This window comes from Melospiza melodia, chromosome 5, assembly GCF_035770615.1.
Source record: "Melospiza melodia melodia isolate bMelMel2 chromosome 5, bMelMel2.pri, whole genome shotgun sequence".
NCBI classification, from domain to species: domain Eukaryota; kingdom Metazoa; phylum Chordata; class Aves; order Passeriformes; family Passerellidae; genus Melospiza; species Melospiza melodia.
In genome coordinates this window covers 73,886,446-73,902,161 of record NC_086198.1, presented here as the reverse complement: position 1 = coordinate 73,902,161, position 15,716 = coordinate 73,886,446, and the positions used below count along the sequence as shown (strand labels likewise).

At 39.3% G+C, this 15,716-nt stretch overlaps 1 protein-coding gene across 1 annotated transcript in view; it reads right to left on the bottom strand.

Moving 5' to 3' along the window:
* Positions 1-5,667: 5,667 nt before the first annotated feature.
* SMIM14 (small integral membrane protein 14) overlaps positions 5,668-15,716 on the bottom strand; it is a 38,575-nt gene continuing 28,526 nt past the window's right edge. The window contains exons 4-5 of the mRNA XM_063157403.1: positions 9,351-9,499; positions 5,668-8,809 (exon numbers count right to left, since the gene is read on the bottom strand). Of these exons, the coding sequence (XP_063013473.1) occupies positions 8,777-8,809; positions 9,351-9,499 (182 nt within the window). The 3' untranslated portion in view covers positions 5,668-8,776. The remainder of the gene's footprint in view (positions 8,810-9,350; positions 9,500-15,716) is intronic.

Here is a 15,716-nt window from a genome sequence, read left to right as displayed (position 1 = left end):
AAGCTGGGTGGGGGACTTTGCTCCATCTGCATTTTGACTTAGATTAGACTTTAAACAGATTACAGTTGCCAGTCTAGGTGAATAGGTGTGTTCTTATCAAAGCAACTAAACAATTGCCTTGTTCTTATGTGGCATTTTCATCCATAGCTCTTAACATATATTTTTAAAAAGTTGGATCATTATTTCTGTTTTATGTCTTATCCTGTTACTACTTTGTAGGATCTGGTCTTTTCCTAGAAGAATCTCTACCTGAGTGAGTACAGTCTCAGGTCCTTTAGAAATGGCTGTAAAATGTGTGTGTTTCTACTGAAAGAGCCTACTGAGGTTTGCAGTCAGTGCAGGATCCTGGCAGATTCAGTGTGGTTAGTCAATGAACCACCTGGCAAAGGCACAGGGTTCACTGTGTTTATTCTGAAGTAAAAGCAAGTCACACCTTTTCCCGTTGCTTACTGGCACAGATGTCTCAGTTTTAAACACATCTAGGTTTTTGTAGGGTTTTTTTCCCCAGGGAAACCTAAGCAAAGCAAATAGAAGCTCAGTGAGTGGCTCAGAAGTCAGTCTCACCTATACCATCCTCTTCGAACCCCCCATCTATCTCCTTAGGTCTCAGAATAGCCATGAATGAATACATTTGTACTGCAAGAATGCTATCTGCTCCCTCTGTACCAGCCACGGCCAAAACCACTTCAGGTCCTTGGAGTGGTCTGCTGAGGGTGTTGTAAGTGTGCTTTGTGCGTGCCTGGCACACCAGGAGTGCCTTTCCTAGAAACACCCAGGGTACAAGGTGGGGTGTGTGTGAGAAGGACTTCTCTCTGCCTGCTGCTGTAGGTGTGGGTAGTCAGCAGCTCACTAGAGTCAGCTAACACCTCCCAGTTACTGAGTTTGCTAAGAACAAGGGCAAGAGCTTCAGAGCCTTCCTTGGCTGGGGAGTTGAGGCACACTTACCTCAGGAGAGTGCTGTGTGCTGAGGATTATAAACAAACACGTGGATCTAACACTCCACCTGCATCTGTGCTACTTGCCAAGGAGCTTCAAAAGGGATATTTTTTGTATCTGGCAATCATGGCCCTTTTCTGGGAGGAGAAAGGTCTGGGTTGTTGTCTGTTATTTGAGAGCTGTTTCAAATGTCTGAAGAGCCCTTGGAACAGGCCATGGACCCCAGTCCCTTTTCTCCAAGTAAAGGACCTTCACTGATAGACAGTCACACCCCTGCCTGGGACATTGATCTCACATTCTCTCTTGCAAACAGCACAATTTAACCCGAAAGGTTGGATTGCATGATTTTGGCGGGCTTTCCCAGCCTAAATGATCTGTGAAAGGATGACGAGGGCTGCTTTTCTTTCCCTATAGCCTGCACTCTGCTGGTGAGGCTACTGCGGGCAGATTAAAAAATGCAGGGCTCAAAGGCATTGCAAATAAATGATGTGAAGTTTGGGTTCCCCTCTTCTTACAAAAAAAAAAAAAAAATCTGAATTATGGGATGGGATCTTCATGCTTTTTCCATTGAGGCAGACCCATCATTTACCAAGATGTAGAATTTTTTGCAACAGCATGCAAGGCAAGAAAGGTTATGTAAGGCTGCTGCAAAGCAGATGAGGCTGGTCTACTGTTGTCCATTTTTTAAAATAAAAGTTGTGAATTCTGCTCTGCTCTTTTGAAGGCTCAGTGTAGACTGTGAATACTTTTGCAGTGCAGGATAAGTAAACTAAGTAACAAGAGGAATAGGATTTCAGGAGTATGTTTTTCTTTAGCATAGGCAATTGATTAGGTCAGGTGAATCCCTCTTCCAGCATATTGGGGAGCGGGTTTGAAGCCACACCTTTGCCTTTCCCACGTAGGGAAGAGCGATCTGAATACCAAAGGTGGGTGGAGGGGCCACTTTCCACCTCCCATGTACAAGCTGTTCTGTTCTGCAAGGGAGAAATCATGGTTTTTGAAGGATTTGGGGGATGAGGGGAAGGAGAGTGAAGACAAAGAGCAAGCAAGTTCATGATTGCATAATCTCCTGGCTGGCATCCTGATACTGGAGGTGGGAGGAAAAGCCAGCAAAGGACCATGGATAATAAAGATTTGAATCCTGTCTGGTTATTGTTTAATGTCAGACTGATTGCCAGCCAGATTTAGCTGATCATTAACTAAAGGCAGCTGAGTTTGTGTAATCTGTTTCTGACACTTCTGACCCAGATTCAACAACCACCATTATCTGTCAAGCCTTTCTTTAACTTCTGACAAAGCACAACTGGGAGGCAACTGCACCTGTAACGGGGAAATCCAATCCAAGGTGCTCGGCACAGTCCCAGGCCAAGGGACAAAAGTGCCCTGAGACCAGTTGGATCAGTATTTGAATCCATTCCTTGTGTTTTACAACATGAAGAGGAAGGAAGGAGATGCAGCTCAAGAGATTATTCAGGACGTGTGGGACTGGCTCCAACAGCTGCATAAAGCAGCCATACGCTGTTTTTGAACACAGATGAGAACCTGAGCTCTGTGCGTGCTCAGAGCCAACATTGTCTTGCTACAGGAGACATTTTCTGCCTGGCACATGCCTACTTCACACCCTCTCCTCATCTCCACCTCTCTGGTTCACCAGAACTATGACATTGCTGAACAACCTGACAGTTTGCCAAAGCATCTTATGATTAATCTAATATAGTATTTTCTTTACTGGTGACAACCAGCCTCTCAAACTGCAATTATTGGTAAAATTTGTTGCAAAATGCAGTGAATTTCTGGTCAGGTTGAACATGCCTGTTTGCATATGGCATGGAACAGCTGGACAGCAACCTCATCAGGTCTCATGTACAATATTGCCATGTAAATAAAACCCCAAAGCCATGCAGAATTAAAACTTTTGAAGCTGGAGGAAGGGCATTCTAAGAACTCTGATGAACATATCCTGTCAAACCCCATTCTTTAAGTAACTGCACGTTTTGTTTCCCAGTACATGACATTCCTCTAATTAAATTATTTAAAGCTCTCAGTATACAGAGCAATTATTCACACTTCCTTCCAGGCATGATTACATTTGGTGGCCTATCTGTTGTTTTTCTAAGTGCCTCTTTTTTTTTCCATTCTTTTCTGATGTTTTTCTGGAAACCATACACTTCATGCCAGACATCAAAGCTGCTGCTCCAGAAGCAGTGCTGTGGGCAGCAGCGTTGCTTTTCTGAACACAGGGTACCACCAGGAGAGCCATTTCAGGCTAACAGCCGTCTCACCAGAACAGTCAGGAAACATGAAATGCTGAAACTAATGCAATGGAAGGGCAGCTGGATGAGGCACTGCTTCTCATCACTGCCCCACTGGAGAGAAATGGTCCTGTAGCATCCCTTCTTTAAAGGGTTTTACTCAGCTGAGCTGCCCCATTCCCATAACAGTTGTTTGCATAAAATAAGGTGAAGATTTGATCTACCTCACAATATAGTGAAAGGCCAATTTGGTTTAATTTCTTCCCCTTACATACTGAAGCCCAAGACAATACAGCAGGAGGGAGTGTCAGAGACAAGATGCATTGGTGATTCAAATTGCAAGCTAATATTTGATGAAGGGGAGAATGATTATTTGGATTTTCTGCTTCAAACAAGACTGCATGAAATCACTAAGGCAGTTGAAGAAACCCAATTTTTACTCATCATCACAAGAAAGCAGATTTTGATGCATTACCTGTGGTGTTTGGTGTAGTGCCAGTCCTGTGGAGGCTTCCTTGGGTTGTTTTCTTGCTAATAATTTTCATTTCATCATTTATCATTTCAAGTTCTGCCCTAAACTGAACACCTTTTTTAAGATTTGCTTTTTATATCGAACCAATCAATGGCTGTGACCTTCAGAATGTTGTACAGTGGTGGGGTTTTTCACTGGTCTGCTAAAGGAAACATATTTTCTCATCTCTAGACTTTAAGGACAGTTTCTGCAGCAGAAGAAATTAATTTTAAACCAGTTATAAGTCTGAAAACTATATAGTCACAAAAATTATTCCTCTGCTTCATCATTTATAGCTTGGAAGATGAAACAACAAAACGTATAAAAGCAAAGGCCTGTTTTCTTAAACCTTGCTACATGTGATCTGTGATTATAAATTACTGTTTTATTTTCAGTAATTATTTAACAGTAACACTTTCCATAAAGGCAAGAAGAGTGAAACCTTTAAAATTCTGCATATATAGGGTGAATTAATATATATTGCCAAATATTGAAGCATATTTGTTTCAGACACCCTCTCTGGCCAGTGCTCTGATCTGCAGATGTTAAAAAGGTAGTGTGGAAGCCAGATTCTTCTAGCTATTATATTTAACTACAAAATGTCTGCTATGGGAGTTGGCAATTTGGATACAAGTGTTCAGTTACTTTTCCTATATGAAAAGAAAAATCTTCAGGTGATGTTGCCTAAAAGTTGGTAAGAGTTGTGTTGTTTTACAAGTGAGGATGTGGTTCAGCATGGAATGTTCTGCTTCTTCCCCCACCCCAAGGTGCAGATCTTTGCAGTGAATGGCACTGTAGGCCATTGGCTGGCACTGGAGAAATAAAGAGAAGGAGAAAAGGATGTAAGTAGTCCATTTTTGCAAGGAATTCACTTAATGGGATATTTTGCTGCAATGATTTGGTGTATTTTTCCTAAACATCCTAAATAGGGTAATTTTTTTTCAGGCTTTGGGGCAGAGTAATTTCAAATTACTGGTGATCTTGAACAGCTAGGCTATGTACAGATCTATTCAACAATGTAAATTTAGATTTGTGGCAATTTTCTTTCTGCATCACTTTTCTCAATAGGCATCTGCATATCCTTATCAAACTTTTTATCAAGTGTACTTAGAAGTTTAGCTTTAGTTTCAGGGATTATTTATGGTATCATGTTTGAGTAAAAGGGTAAATTTTGATGAGCAGATATTATTGGTATTTGAGTAAGATCTCGTATTGTTTAGATTGACTCAAATGCTAAAACACTTGTTACTTGTTGTTGTTGTTATTATTATATTATTCTGATTTTGTTTCTGATTCTCTGGTATTTATTGCCACTATCTCTGGATAGCTCTACATTATTTTAAACCCTAATGCTCCCCTGGTTTCTCATTTTCTTCCTCAGATTAGCATAGGAATCTTTAATGAGGGATCTGAGTTGCTGTTGAGGCAGTGCTCAGAATTTTGTGCTCTGCTTCCAGAGAAGAGAGCTGCACTTCATGGGAACAGTGAGGAAGCAGCAGGTCTCTACTGCTCCTACACACTGCCTTGGAGCTATTGCAGCATCTTCCTTCCTCAAAGTCCAACACTGCCAAGATCTAGAGCTGGAAAACAGATTGCAATCCCAAAGTAGTAGGATTTGATCTAAAACAAAGTAACACAATCAGCATTTTTATCATTACTTTTCTTCCTGTATTATTTCTAACTTCCTAGATTGCACAACTACTTAGAAGAGCAAAAGGCAGAGGTATCCATGTTGGTCATCAAAGTATCTTAAACCTTGGAAACTGCTTTTTATTTGTTCTGACTTGTTTGAGACACATACAGTAGACAAGTGTCCATTAGAAAAGGTAGAATTTACATTTTAAAAGTTACACAGGTGACACACTATTTTTACTGACTTATTTTTAGATGATTTCAAATTACCTTAGAAATTGATAGGTTGGTGCAGTCCCTATGTCTTATATAAAAACTAAAAGACAAAGACAAAAGTTTACTAATGATTGCTATTTATTTTGTTAAGTCAATAAAAAGTGCATAGTACAAGCCCTTTATCCCAATCCAAGTACTCAGTAAAAGATTACTAGGAAACTGCAAATGGCACAGACGATTTTTTGTTTGGCATAATTCAGATATTTTAAACCACCGATTTACATTAAGTACATGACATCTTCACTCTTCCTTTTTCAATCATTAACATTACAAGGCTAAGTGATCTGCAGACAGTGCATGGATACATATGATTTCTCATTTCAGAATATAGTAATTGTGTTAAGCAGACTCTAAAATACTATTGTTTTAACAAAGTTAAGGTATAATTGTAAAATTTCCTTCCACATTTTCCAAGTTGCTACAACTTGCATCTCTGACTAACCAAGCTTAAAACCATCATTACAGAACTGGTCATACCCTAGAGCTTTGCATACCACTAATCTCTTCCCAAAATTTACCATAAACATCTGTAACCATGATACAATTATTTAATCACAAATTACATCACTAAAGACCAGATTTCTGCCACCCTTACTAAAGCTGCTACTAGTACATTATCTCAGAGTAGTTCCACAAACTTCAGTGCAACTACTTGATGAGTAAGGCACTATTTAACACAAATAAGAGTGGCAAAATACAGTCCTATGGTTACTTACTTTTATTTTAATTAAGAGTGCTGATCTGAATTTTGTATCTTGGAGAGAGTATCTGAATTTAAAAGGCATACATTTTGATGTGGGATAGTGGCCTGGCTCTTTAGTAAAACATTTTACAATAAAATATTTCCAATGTTCATTTTCTTTTACATAAAAAATTTAAAATAGCCATTTACATGAGGAAAACATACATGTATAAAATCACTGGGACAATCAGAGGAATTTCAAGCAAAGACATTTAATTTAAAGGTAAACCACAACATTCCTCTGAACAAAAAGTTCATTTGCCAAGACTTTTAGAGCTGGGTGCATGGGTAAGTTTTATAAATACATAAACAGACATTTAAGTGAGACTGATCCTCACAAGTGAGGAGCATCTCCTGTAAATCTCACCAACTCCCAAGAGGATGAGGAGTAGTGCTCTGAATAGAAGCCTGTTTCAGCTGGCTTTTTAATCATCTGGAAGCTTGTTTTATGCCTCCAATAGTGAAGAATTCTGGCCAAAAATCCTTGGAGAAAAAAGGTCAGTGTGGGAGATTATATAGGTTTTCTTGTGGGTTCAACAAAATGATGCTGTATTACTTGTACTGAACAGCATCCCAAACATAAATGTACATGGAAGGCAAAAAGTAAGCACTGGCAAGAGTGCTTGTCCCAGTGACATCTTTACACAGTGTTTGTGGCCTGTACATTATTAGACACAATGGGACAAATTCTCTCAGTTTCTCTCCTGCAGTTTCATTGCTTTACATGGCACTGCACTGATGTCACTGAGAGCACCTGGCCCGATCTTCTTCTTTTTTTCCTTTTTTTTTTTTTTTTAAACTTACTCCTATGCTTGGGAGGACAGTATTCCATAGAAATTCAAAGGTCAATTACATCAAATTACAGAAGCCCTTCTTCAGCTCTACACTGTACCCTTAGAAGGGGGCTTAGGTGGCTCACCCTTTACCCGGAAGAGCAAAACCCTGCAGCTGTCAACCATGGGATCTGATGTGAGATTTTTGTTAGAGCCTGTTAATACAAACCTTTTTGAAATTTAACAGTTAGTTCCTTCAGCTCCATAACTAAAGTCCTCATGAAATAAAGGTTTGTAGAGTAAGGCTTAGAATTCCCATATGTCTGTTCTACTGACCTTTAAGGAAAGAAGTTTCATGTTGGGAACATAAAAATGTTCTTTACATTATTCTGATCACTTTTTCAAATTGAACAAGAAAAATATACAGTGTTGCTTTTCTGTACATCTTTAAAATGTTCTTAAATTAATGTACATAAAAAAAGTCCTTCCCATTTTCCATAATGGGAGATGTGCACAGGTGCGTGCACAGCCACACATACACACACTGAAACACACCACACATACACACATTTATTAGAGGGAAGAGACATGCCATATGTAGTCACCTGCAAGTTTGTTATTCTACAATTACAACTAGTAGATAAGGATGAAATGTTAAGAATTGCTGATAACATACAGGTGAAAAACCTGAATAATCCAGTACATGTTGTATACCAAAAGTTGGTAACCATGGTAACTTCTTGGTATGATTTCATCCTGTCCAATATCTATTATATCATGGCTAAAAACTTGTTAAGGTATCAATTATGAAAAGACTATGCCAGGACAGAAAATTCTACCAAGTTCTTCTTACTAAATTTCTCTTTTGATAAAGTCTGTAAGTAAACACACCTGGGTTTAGAGTATGTTTTTTCACAACATATTGGATAAGACATACAATTTATTAATGAAAATGGCTGAATTAACTTTTTTGGTGGTATAATCTTTTGTGTAAAGTTTCCAATATATAGATCAAAGCTTTGACAGTGGCAATCCTCATGTTCACTTATGTGTGCCCTCATGTTCACTTACAGTATTATTCTAGTGGACAATCCATGCTTTTGCCAGCAACCCTGAAAACTGTGTTAGTGGTCCAAAGACCAGAATAAAAGCTGCTCTGAAACCAGGGCAAATATAAAACAATTTATATTTTTCAGCACATAACTAAGTACTTCCAACCATAATATAACTCTCAAAAGCATACTGGAGAAGAAATATGAATTAATCTGAAGAAAGGTCAGTAACCTTCCATTCTTATAGGTGGACTGGGATTTTCTTTTTCTTTCAATGCATATCAGAAATCACATCAAAGAAATAAGGATCACTGTAACAGAAAGAGATTAAGTGGAATGTCCACAGTAACAACCAAAAAACCCCTGCAATGCCTTACCATTAATCAAATTACAATTTTATAGGAATTGTAATAACATACAAAGAAAAAATTAACTTAAAATTGAAGTTGCTAAAAGCAGTTCATGAAGATTACTGCTGAGTGATAACTCTGCTCTATATAAATGAGAAAACAGTATTGAGTGGGAGTTAGGAGCCATCTGGTCACTTCGTTCATTTGGTCGTGCAAGGTTTTAGCTGCTGAGCTTTTCCAATATTGAATGCTCTAGTCCACTGGTGGGGCTGGTGGTTCTTGTCCCTTGGGAGAAGAAAGGAGGAAAGTAAAAAAAAAGCAGGTACAGAATTAGACACTGTGTTTCACAAAGGAGGATACAGCAATAGAAGAACTCAGAAGCGTTACATTGTGTTTTCTTTCATGGTTTTTCAACATCTCTGAAAATAATTAGAGAAAATGAGCATCAAAAAATTACTTTTTCCTGTATTAATGGAGATTTTTTCATGATCCCACATCTAGGACAAGGATCACCCTTGTCAAAGTATCATGCTGTAATTTTGTTTACTGACTTCTCTTAAAGCTGTGCTTGTCCCCTTTCACCTAAGAAGGCAGGAGGCAGTTTCATCCAGGGACAGACAGTGTCCAGAGGACACTGCACCTGCTCCATCCCAGACTTAGCCTTCAATATTCCTTTCATTTTGGACTAACTCATTGTAATTTTAAATGGAGTTCCAAGAAAATACAGTGAAAAAAGGGAAAAATTAATTTGAGACAGTGTGTATCAAACCAAAATAGATTTAAGCTAATACACAATCTCCCTGCAGGGCATTGAAGATGCACTTACATTGTGTTGGCTTGTTGGCTTTCCGACTGTGTTTGATCCTCTTAGATTACTGGGTCTCAGTAAGAACAAGACAAGTGCAATCACCACCCAGGCCATCATTATCATGGCAAAGCTGATGCCATTGTCACTGGAGGAGTTTGGTCCTGGCACTACAGACAAAGAAAGGTCAAGTTATAACAGAGTAACAGCAGAGTTCTTTTCCCCAAGTGAAACAAAAAATGCAATCTCAGGAAGAAATCCCTGAAATAGTTTTTAATGGAGTGTTCTCCATAGTCCCTCATTTTGGCTTTGAGACAGTAATACTGTATTTTATCATATTTCTTACCCATCTGAAAAGAGAATAATCTATTTCATAATATTTCACTGGTATCCTTAGAATTATCATGAATATTTCTTATTTCATATTAGCTCCTAGTAACTGGAGGTGATAAACACGCTCTTCACATTTAAGAAATCAAACTTGATTTTTAAGAAATCAAACTTGATGCAGAACATATAGGAAATGCCCCATATGTATGTTGGTCTTTGGTTTTTTGCCTCAAACAAATAAAACAGTAAGACTAAACTGATGAAAGGTTAGGCTCCATTGTTAGGCCCCGCACAGAGAACATGCTAATTTTTAACAAGAAGGGAGCAAATTAATGGTAATCAATTTCTTGAATCTACTCTTAATTTATTTCTTGAGAGTTTGTTTGAAGATGTTTCAGTGTCAATATGCCAGATCTCCATGACTGATCATCCAGGTCATGTGGTATTTCTGCTAGCAATGTATCTGGCAGGAGGTGAAAAAATGCTGCAGAGATACATTTCAAAGTGAAGCCCAGGAACACAATATAAAAACTTTACATCAAATTTCTATACAGAATACCTGAAACATCAACACATGGAAGTAAATTTAAGAAAATACCTTCAGGCTGGAAATGGCTAGTTGATCTCTTTAGATCAAGAAACTTGTGCAAATACCTGCACATTTTAAAACTACTTTTCTCCTCTGAAACATAACTTCAAGTAATCAAGCAGTAACTAATCTTGTCAGCTGAAGTGTAAACCCATGTATAGATAATTACCTATGGTACTCACATGAATCCATTTATTATAGTATCTGAAGGCCTAACATCTTCATTACTGATCTAGATGATCAGCTGATACAGAGCAATTGATTCAAAGCTATAATGAATAATAATGATTATGGAGTCAAGTCTGGATTCAGTATTGGTTGGATTGTTCTTATTCAACACTTACTTGATAACTCATAGCCTGCTGGAATAATTTCCTTGAAGGTTAATGCTGATAACCACAGAACCACCCCCATCACTGCCATCCTGGGTAGCATTGCTAACAGAGGCTCTTCCTTGGAAGGGTTTGTTCATGACACAGCACAGGGGCCCTGCAGGGAAGCTTAGAGCTTACAGCTATGCCAATCTCCACACTGCTGCTCTGGGAATAAGGCTTCATGAGTTGGGGCTGTTGGACTGATGTGTTTTACTCACATCACATGCACTCACAAATGTCAAAGAAGAAAAAAACCCATGCACCACAGAAGTTCATGCTTCTCACAGCACAAACACCTCCATCAACATGTATGAGCAAACGAAACTGCTTATGCCTTTTAAATGTACAAAATATAGACATTTCAAAACTCAAGATGTTGCTAATGTAAGGAATTTTATTATTAGAATGATATGCAATTACAAGTGAGAATTCTTTTTGAAAATCTGAGTGAATAAAGGGCTTTGTATATGGACCAGATGGCATAGTGCAGAATATAAATAAGAAAGCTACAGCCTTTAATTCACTAAACTCTTACACAATTGATTTTGAAAGCATATGGAATTGCGAAGGTAAGAGTTTAGACCTTTAGTTTTGTTGACCAAAATATTATTATTATCAGCAGCATATATCAATATTTTAAATCTTGGAAAATCTTATATGCAGTCCAGGAGACGAGCATATAATTTGGCATGAAAAGAACAACTGCTTTATTATGGGGCTTCCAGACAACACTAATAGCCACTCTGAGACTATCTGCAGCAACAAGTAAGAAGGCCTTAGGTAACTGCTTTGGCAAATATTTCTCGTAGAAGACTGAAAATTCTGGTGACTTGTTAGGATTCCCCATACAATGCAGAGAAATGGACTGGTCCAACTGCCTTCTGGAATTTGGCTGAACCTTGGTGCACTTAGGGTCTGTGGTGGTTAACCAAAAGTTGGGGTAAGCAAATGAAGCCAGATCAGGTCATGCTACAGGTCAGGGAAGGGAGCAGAGGGGACCACAGAGGGAACCCAGAGGGGTCCATTGCAGGACACAATTTCTTCCAGCCTGTGCTGTAACACAGTTCAGACAGAACCAAATGTGCTGAAACATGTTCTGAACTAAGTTAAGCAAGACAATAGCTGATCTAACTGGCCCTGTACTACCTACTCAAGGCATGCCAGACACAACAATGTTTGCATTTACCAAGGAACTGATAAACCCACACCTCTCACCAATGAGCGTGTGCTTTAATAAGGATGTGAGATATTTCAGAATCTGTTACTTTAATCTCTTACAGGGAAGAGGATAAGCAAAATTTCACATAGTTGGGGTTGAATCCAACTTTTCAAAGCTTTGCATCACAAATCAAGAGAAGAGACAGGAAGCTATTTCAACTACTGAAAGCAGTTATATGTAGGAAACAATAATCTTGCTACAAAGACCTCCATCCCTGAGATCACAAAATAATCATATAAAACCAGCTTATGGATAAAAGAACAGTTGAGTGAAGGTGAAATCAAGCAGGATGGAATTTATGGTGATGGGCAGAAAAAAAAAATCTTCTTTTTAAGAGTTCACAGTCACAGTTCCTTTATCTGTAACTGGTATGTTTTTGCAAGTAATTTAGAAGTGATGTTTTGATTCCTTGAAGAATAAAGGTTATCCTCCAAGAGCACCTGTGAATGGTATTTTCTAATATCTTCAGATGGATAGAAGATTGTCCTGGTCTGAGATGAATGTTCCTGCCACCACCCATTCTGATGGATGGATCTGGTTATTAATCTCCAGTGCTCCAGACACACCAACTAGTACAGAATTTAACATCACATATTCCCATGTCACTGAGAGACATTACCCAGTCTCTAACCTACCTTTCCATGCAACACAGAATCCAGCCCAATTATTTTCACAGTATCTGGTCCCCTGGGTTTGGCATACATATATATATATCCTCACACTCCTGAATGATGCCTGTGAGCAGTTCTGGCCCTGTGGTTACCTGGAATTTATTTATTTCTTTTTTTACAGCATGGCTGAAGCTGAATTATCTCTCTGCAGGAGAAAGCTTTATGAGGAGCTGGTGTGAGATTGTGGGATTAACTCCCATGGGAGTTAGAGACTATGGTGAATCCTATCTGTGGCTCCATGTACACAATGCAGTTTTTGGACTTGCTTTTTCCTACAGAAGCAGAGACCAGGCCACACAAACTAGTCTTCACCCAGAAAGAAATGGGAAGTAGAAAAAAAATCCTCTGTGACAGATGTTTGCAGATTCATTTGAGGTTCTAGAAGGCAGTTAAAGCTATTAAAATTATGAGTTTGGTAAAAAGAGTTTTTAAAGATTAAAGGTCAACCAATTACTGATTGTGCAACTGAAATCTCAGGAATACAATATTAAAACTAAGTGCCCAGGTTAAACACCCTTACATGAACTTAGTGCTTTTAAAATGCAGTTTTTCCTTCAGAGTGAGGCTGCACTCTCAAAAAAGGAGAAATTTCATTTGTTTTACTGTAAAAGTGTATTCCATGTGGTGCTTTTTGTCTGCCCTCTTATGGTAGAAATATCTTATTTTGGAGTATAAACAGATTGACACTGGTAAAAACTGTTAAACTTCAGCATGCAGGAAGGCAAAAAGCATGGTCTCTGACTTATGTCTTCTTTTCATGGTGCTTTAAGCCTTGCTTCTTCTGTGAAGGAAAGGCATAAAACTGTATGAAGAGAGATATTTTAGAAATTAATAATCAGGGAAGACAAAGAGCCCATGGGACCTTCAGGACATAATGCCTGCAAGCTGACACTTTCAAAGGCAAGGATAAGGAACCCAAAGAAAGCCAAAATGGTCTTGAGCAGCAGAGGAAGGGAAAAGGGAATTCCCAGAAAAGGGAGGGAAGGGTTGGCAGACATTAGGCTGCTGTGACTGCCCTAGATGAATACAAATCAAGATGAATCACATGTACGTATTCACTTTAAATTGCATAAAAGTTTGGGAGTAGACAACATTTGAGACAGTCACCTCTGACCACATTACAGCGTAGCAGAGCACTGAGAATAGCGCTGAAAATATGAGGTGTCAATGTCTGGGAATTGCTAGAACACAGAAAAAACTCCAGCAGTAGCCCCTCATTTCCTTTGACAGGGGAAGGGAAGGCTGACTGTGAAGGGCCATGAGCCACCACAGCAGATCAGAACCAGCTGGGGCCCTCCCTAGGCTGGATGAGTCGCTGATGTTGCAACTGCCACACGTCAGAGAAGCGCCTGCTCCGCTTGCATTAGACAGAATTCAGAAAGGAATTACCACTCTTATTGCTCATTTCAAGGGAAACTCTAAGATCTTCTGATCTGCTGAGCATTAACAATCCCAACAGAAAATTCAATGTGCTGCCTATTCAAAACTTACAGCCTTTTCTTTCTGCAAGGCACCCACTGAAATTGAGGGAACAGTCATCAAACTCTGACACATGCTTTAATGCACGGCAGATACTCTGATGGAGAACCAGCTGATGAACAGCCATCAAGCAGAGGGCCCAAATGCTAGCTGAAGTGGTGCTCATATCTTCCTATACCTAAATCCAAAAGCACTGCTCCTGACCCTGGCAGGAAACTCTGCAGGGGAGTCACTATGACATAATGGTGCCAACAACTGCAAGTAAGAATTTATAGATAATAACACAAAAAAGTGAAGGTGGGAAACCTGGTACTACTGCCTTGATATGGCTCTAAAAAACAACAACAAAAAAGAACCTAAATCAAGGGTTGGAAAAACAAAGCATGCTTAGAAGAATCAAGAGAGGGTGTTTCTGAGAATTTCCAGCTGGTAGCAGCAGCACAACACATGATGCTGCTGTGACATTGGCTGAACCCCAACCCTGACGTCTCCCAAAACAAAACCACATACATCTCATCAGTTATTCCACAACCTTGCAACTTAAGAATCTGTGTATGACAACATTCCCAGCTGTGCTTCCAGAAGGAAGACCAAATTCTGGGAATGAGTGAATTGGTGAGAGTGAAACAAACTTGTTCCTAGTGAGATTCTGAAATGAGGAATCAAAGTCAACAAGTACCAGAAAGTGGAGCTGTGGGACCTAGGGAAGAGGAGACCCACCTCAAATGTAAGCTCATCACTTTACAGCTCATAAAAACAGCATGAAGCAATGGACAGAAGACTGGCCCAGAATTACTTTAATATGTTTCTTAAAACCTCTCTAGAAGCTTCTCCAGGCTCAATCTGTTTATTTTTGCCTTTGACTCTCAGGGTCTTACAGACTGCCACAAACACAGCATCACAGAAGCACCACAAAATAATGACAAATATGCAGGCTGTGTCATTGCATCAGCAGAAAAATACCTTTGCTAGAACTAAATTTAAGCAATATAATAACATAGGAAAAGATTTACTCTGTAATTTTTGCTTTGGTTTTTGAAACAAACCACTGGTTTGGAACAATTGCTGCCAAATTGCTTGCATCTGCACAGACAGTTATTGCAAGAATCTGAGAATGGAAAGCTATTTGTTGCAAACCATTCAAATCCCCACTGTACTATAGCTTGGTAACATTAAAGCTATCCCACAGGCTTTGTGGCCACACATATGAGAACTTACTCATTTATACAGTCCTTAGTCTAAAAACTTCATAAGTACTAATGATCCAAGACTCCCAAGGCATGAGAATGACCTACCAATGCTTGGTTTTGACCGTGGACTAAAGCTCAGAAAGCTCCACACCCTGTCTCTGCCTCCTTCTAATATAGAAAATATTCTGTCTCCCATCATCTGCATCTTTCCCTCTCCTACATGCCTGTGATTAAAAAAACTACATAGAAATCTAAGGTGTGGGAGATGAAAAAGTCTGCCCAGGTACGTTTGGAAGAGGAATAGTGATGGAAGCCCATAAAGAAGGAGTAAGGCAGCAGCACTGTACAGCACATGTGCATCCCACCATCTTTTCCTCAGGGGGTTATGTGGGACAGCTCAGTTTCCCCCTTCAGCCCAGCATGGCACTGAATCTGGGATTGTTCCACACTGGCAGAGCCCAGTGCAAGTCTGAGCTGCATGCCCATCTCTAAACAGGTTTTACAGAGGAGTGAAGAGGGAGGAACATGAGGGTCA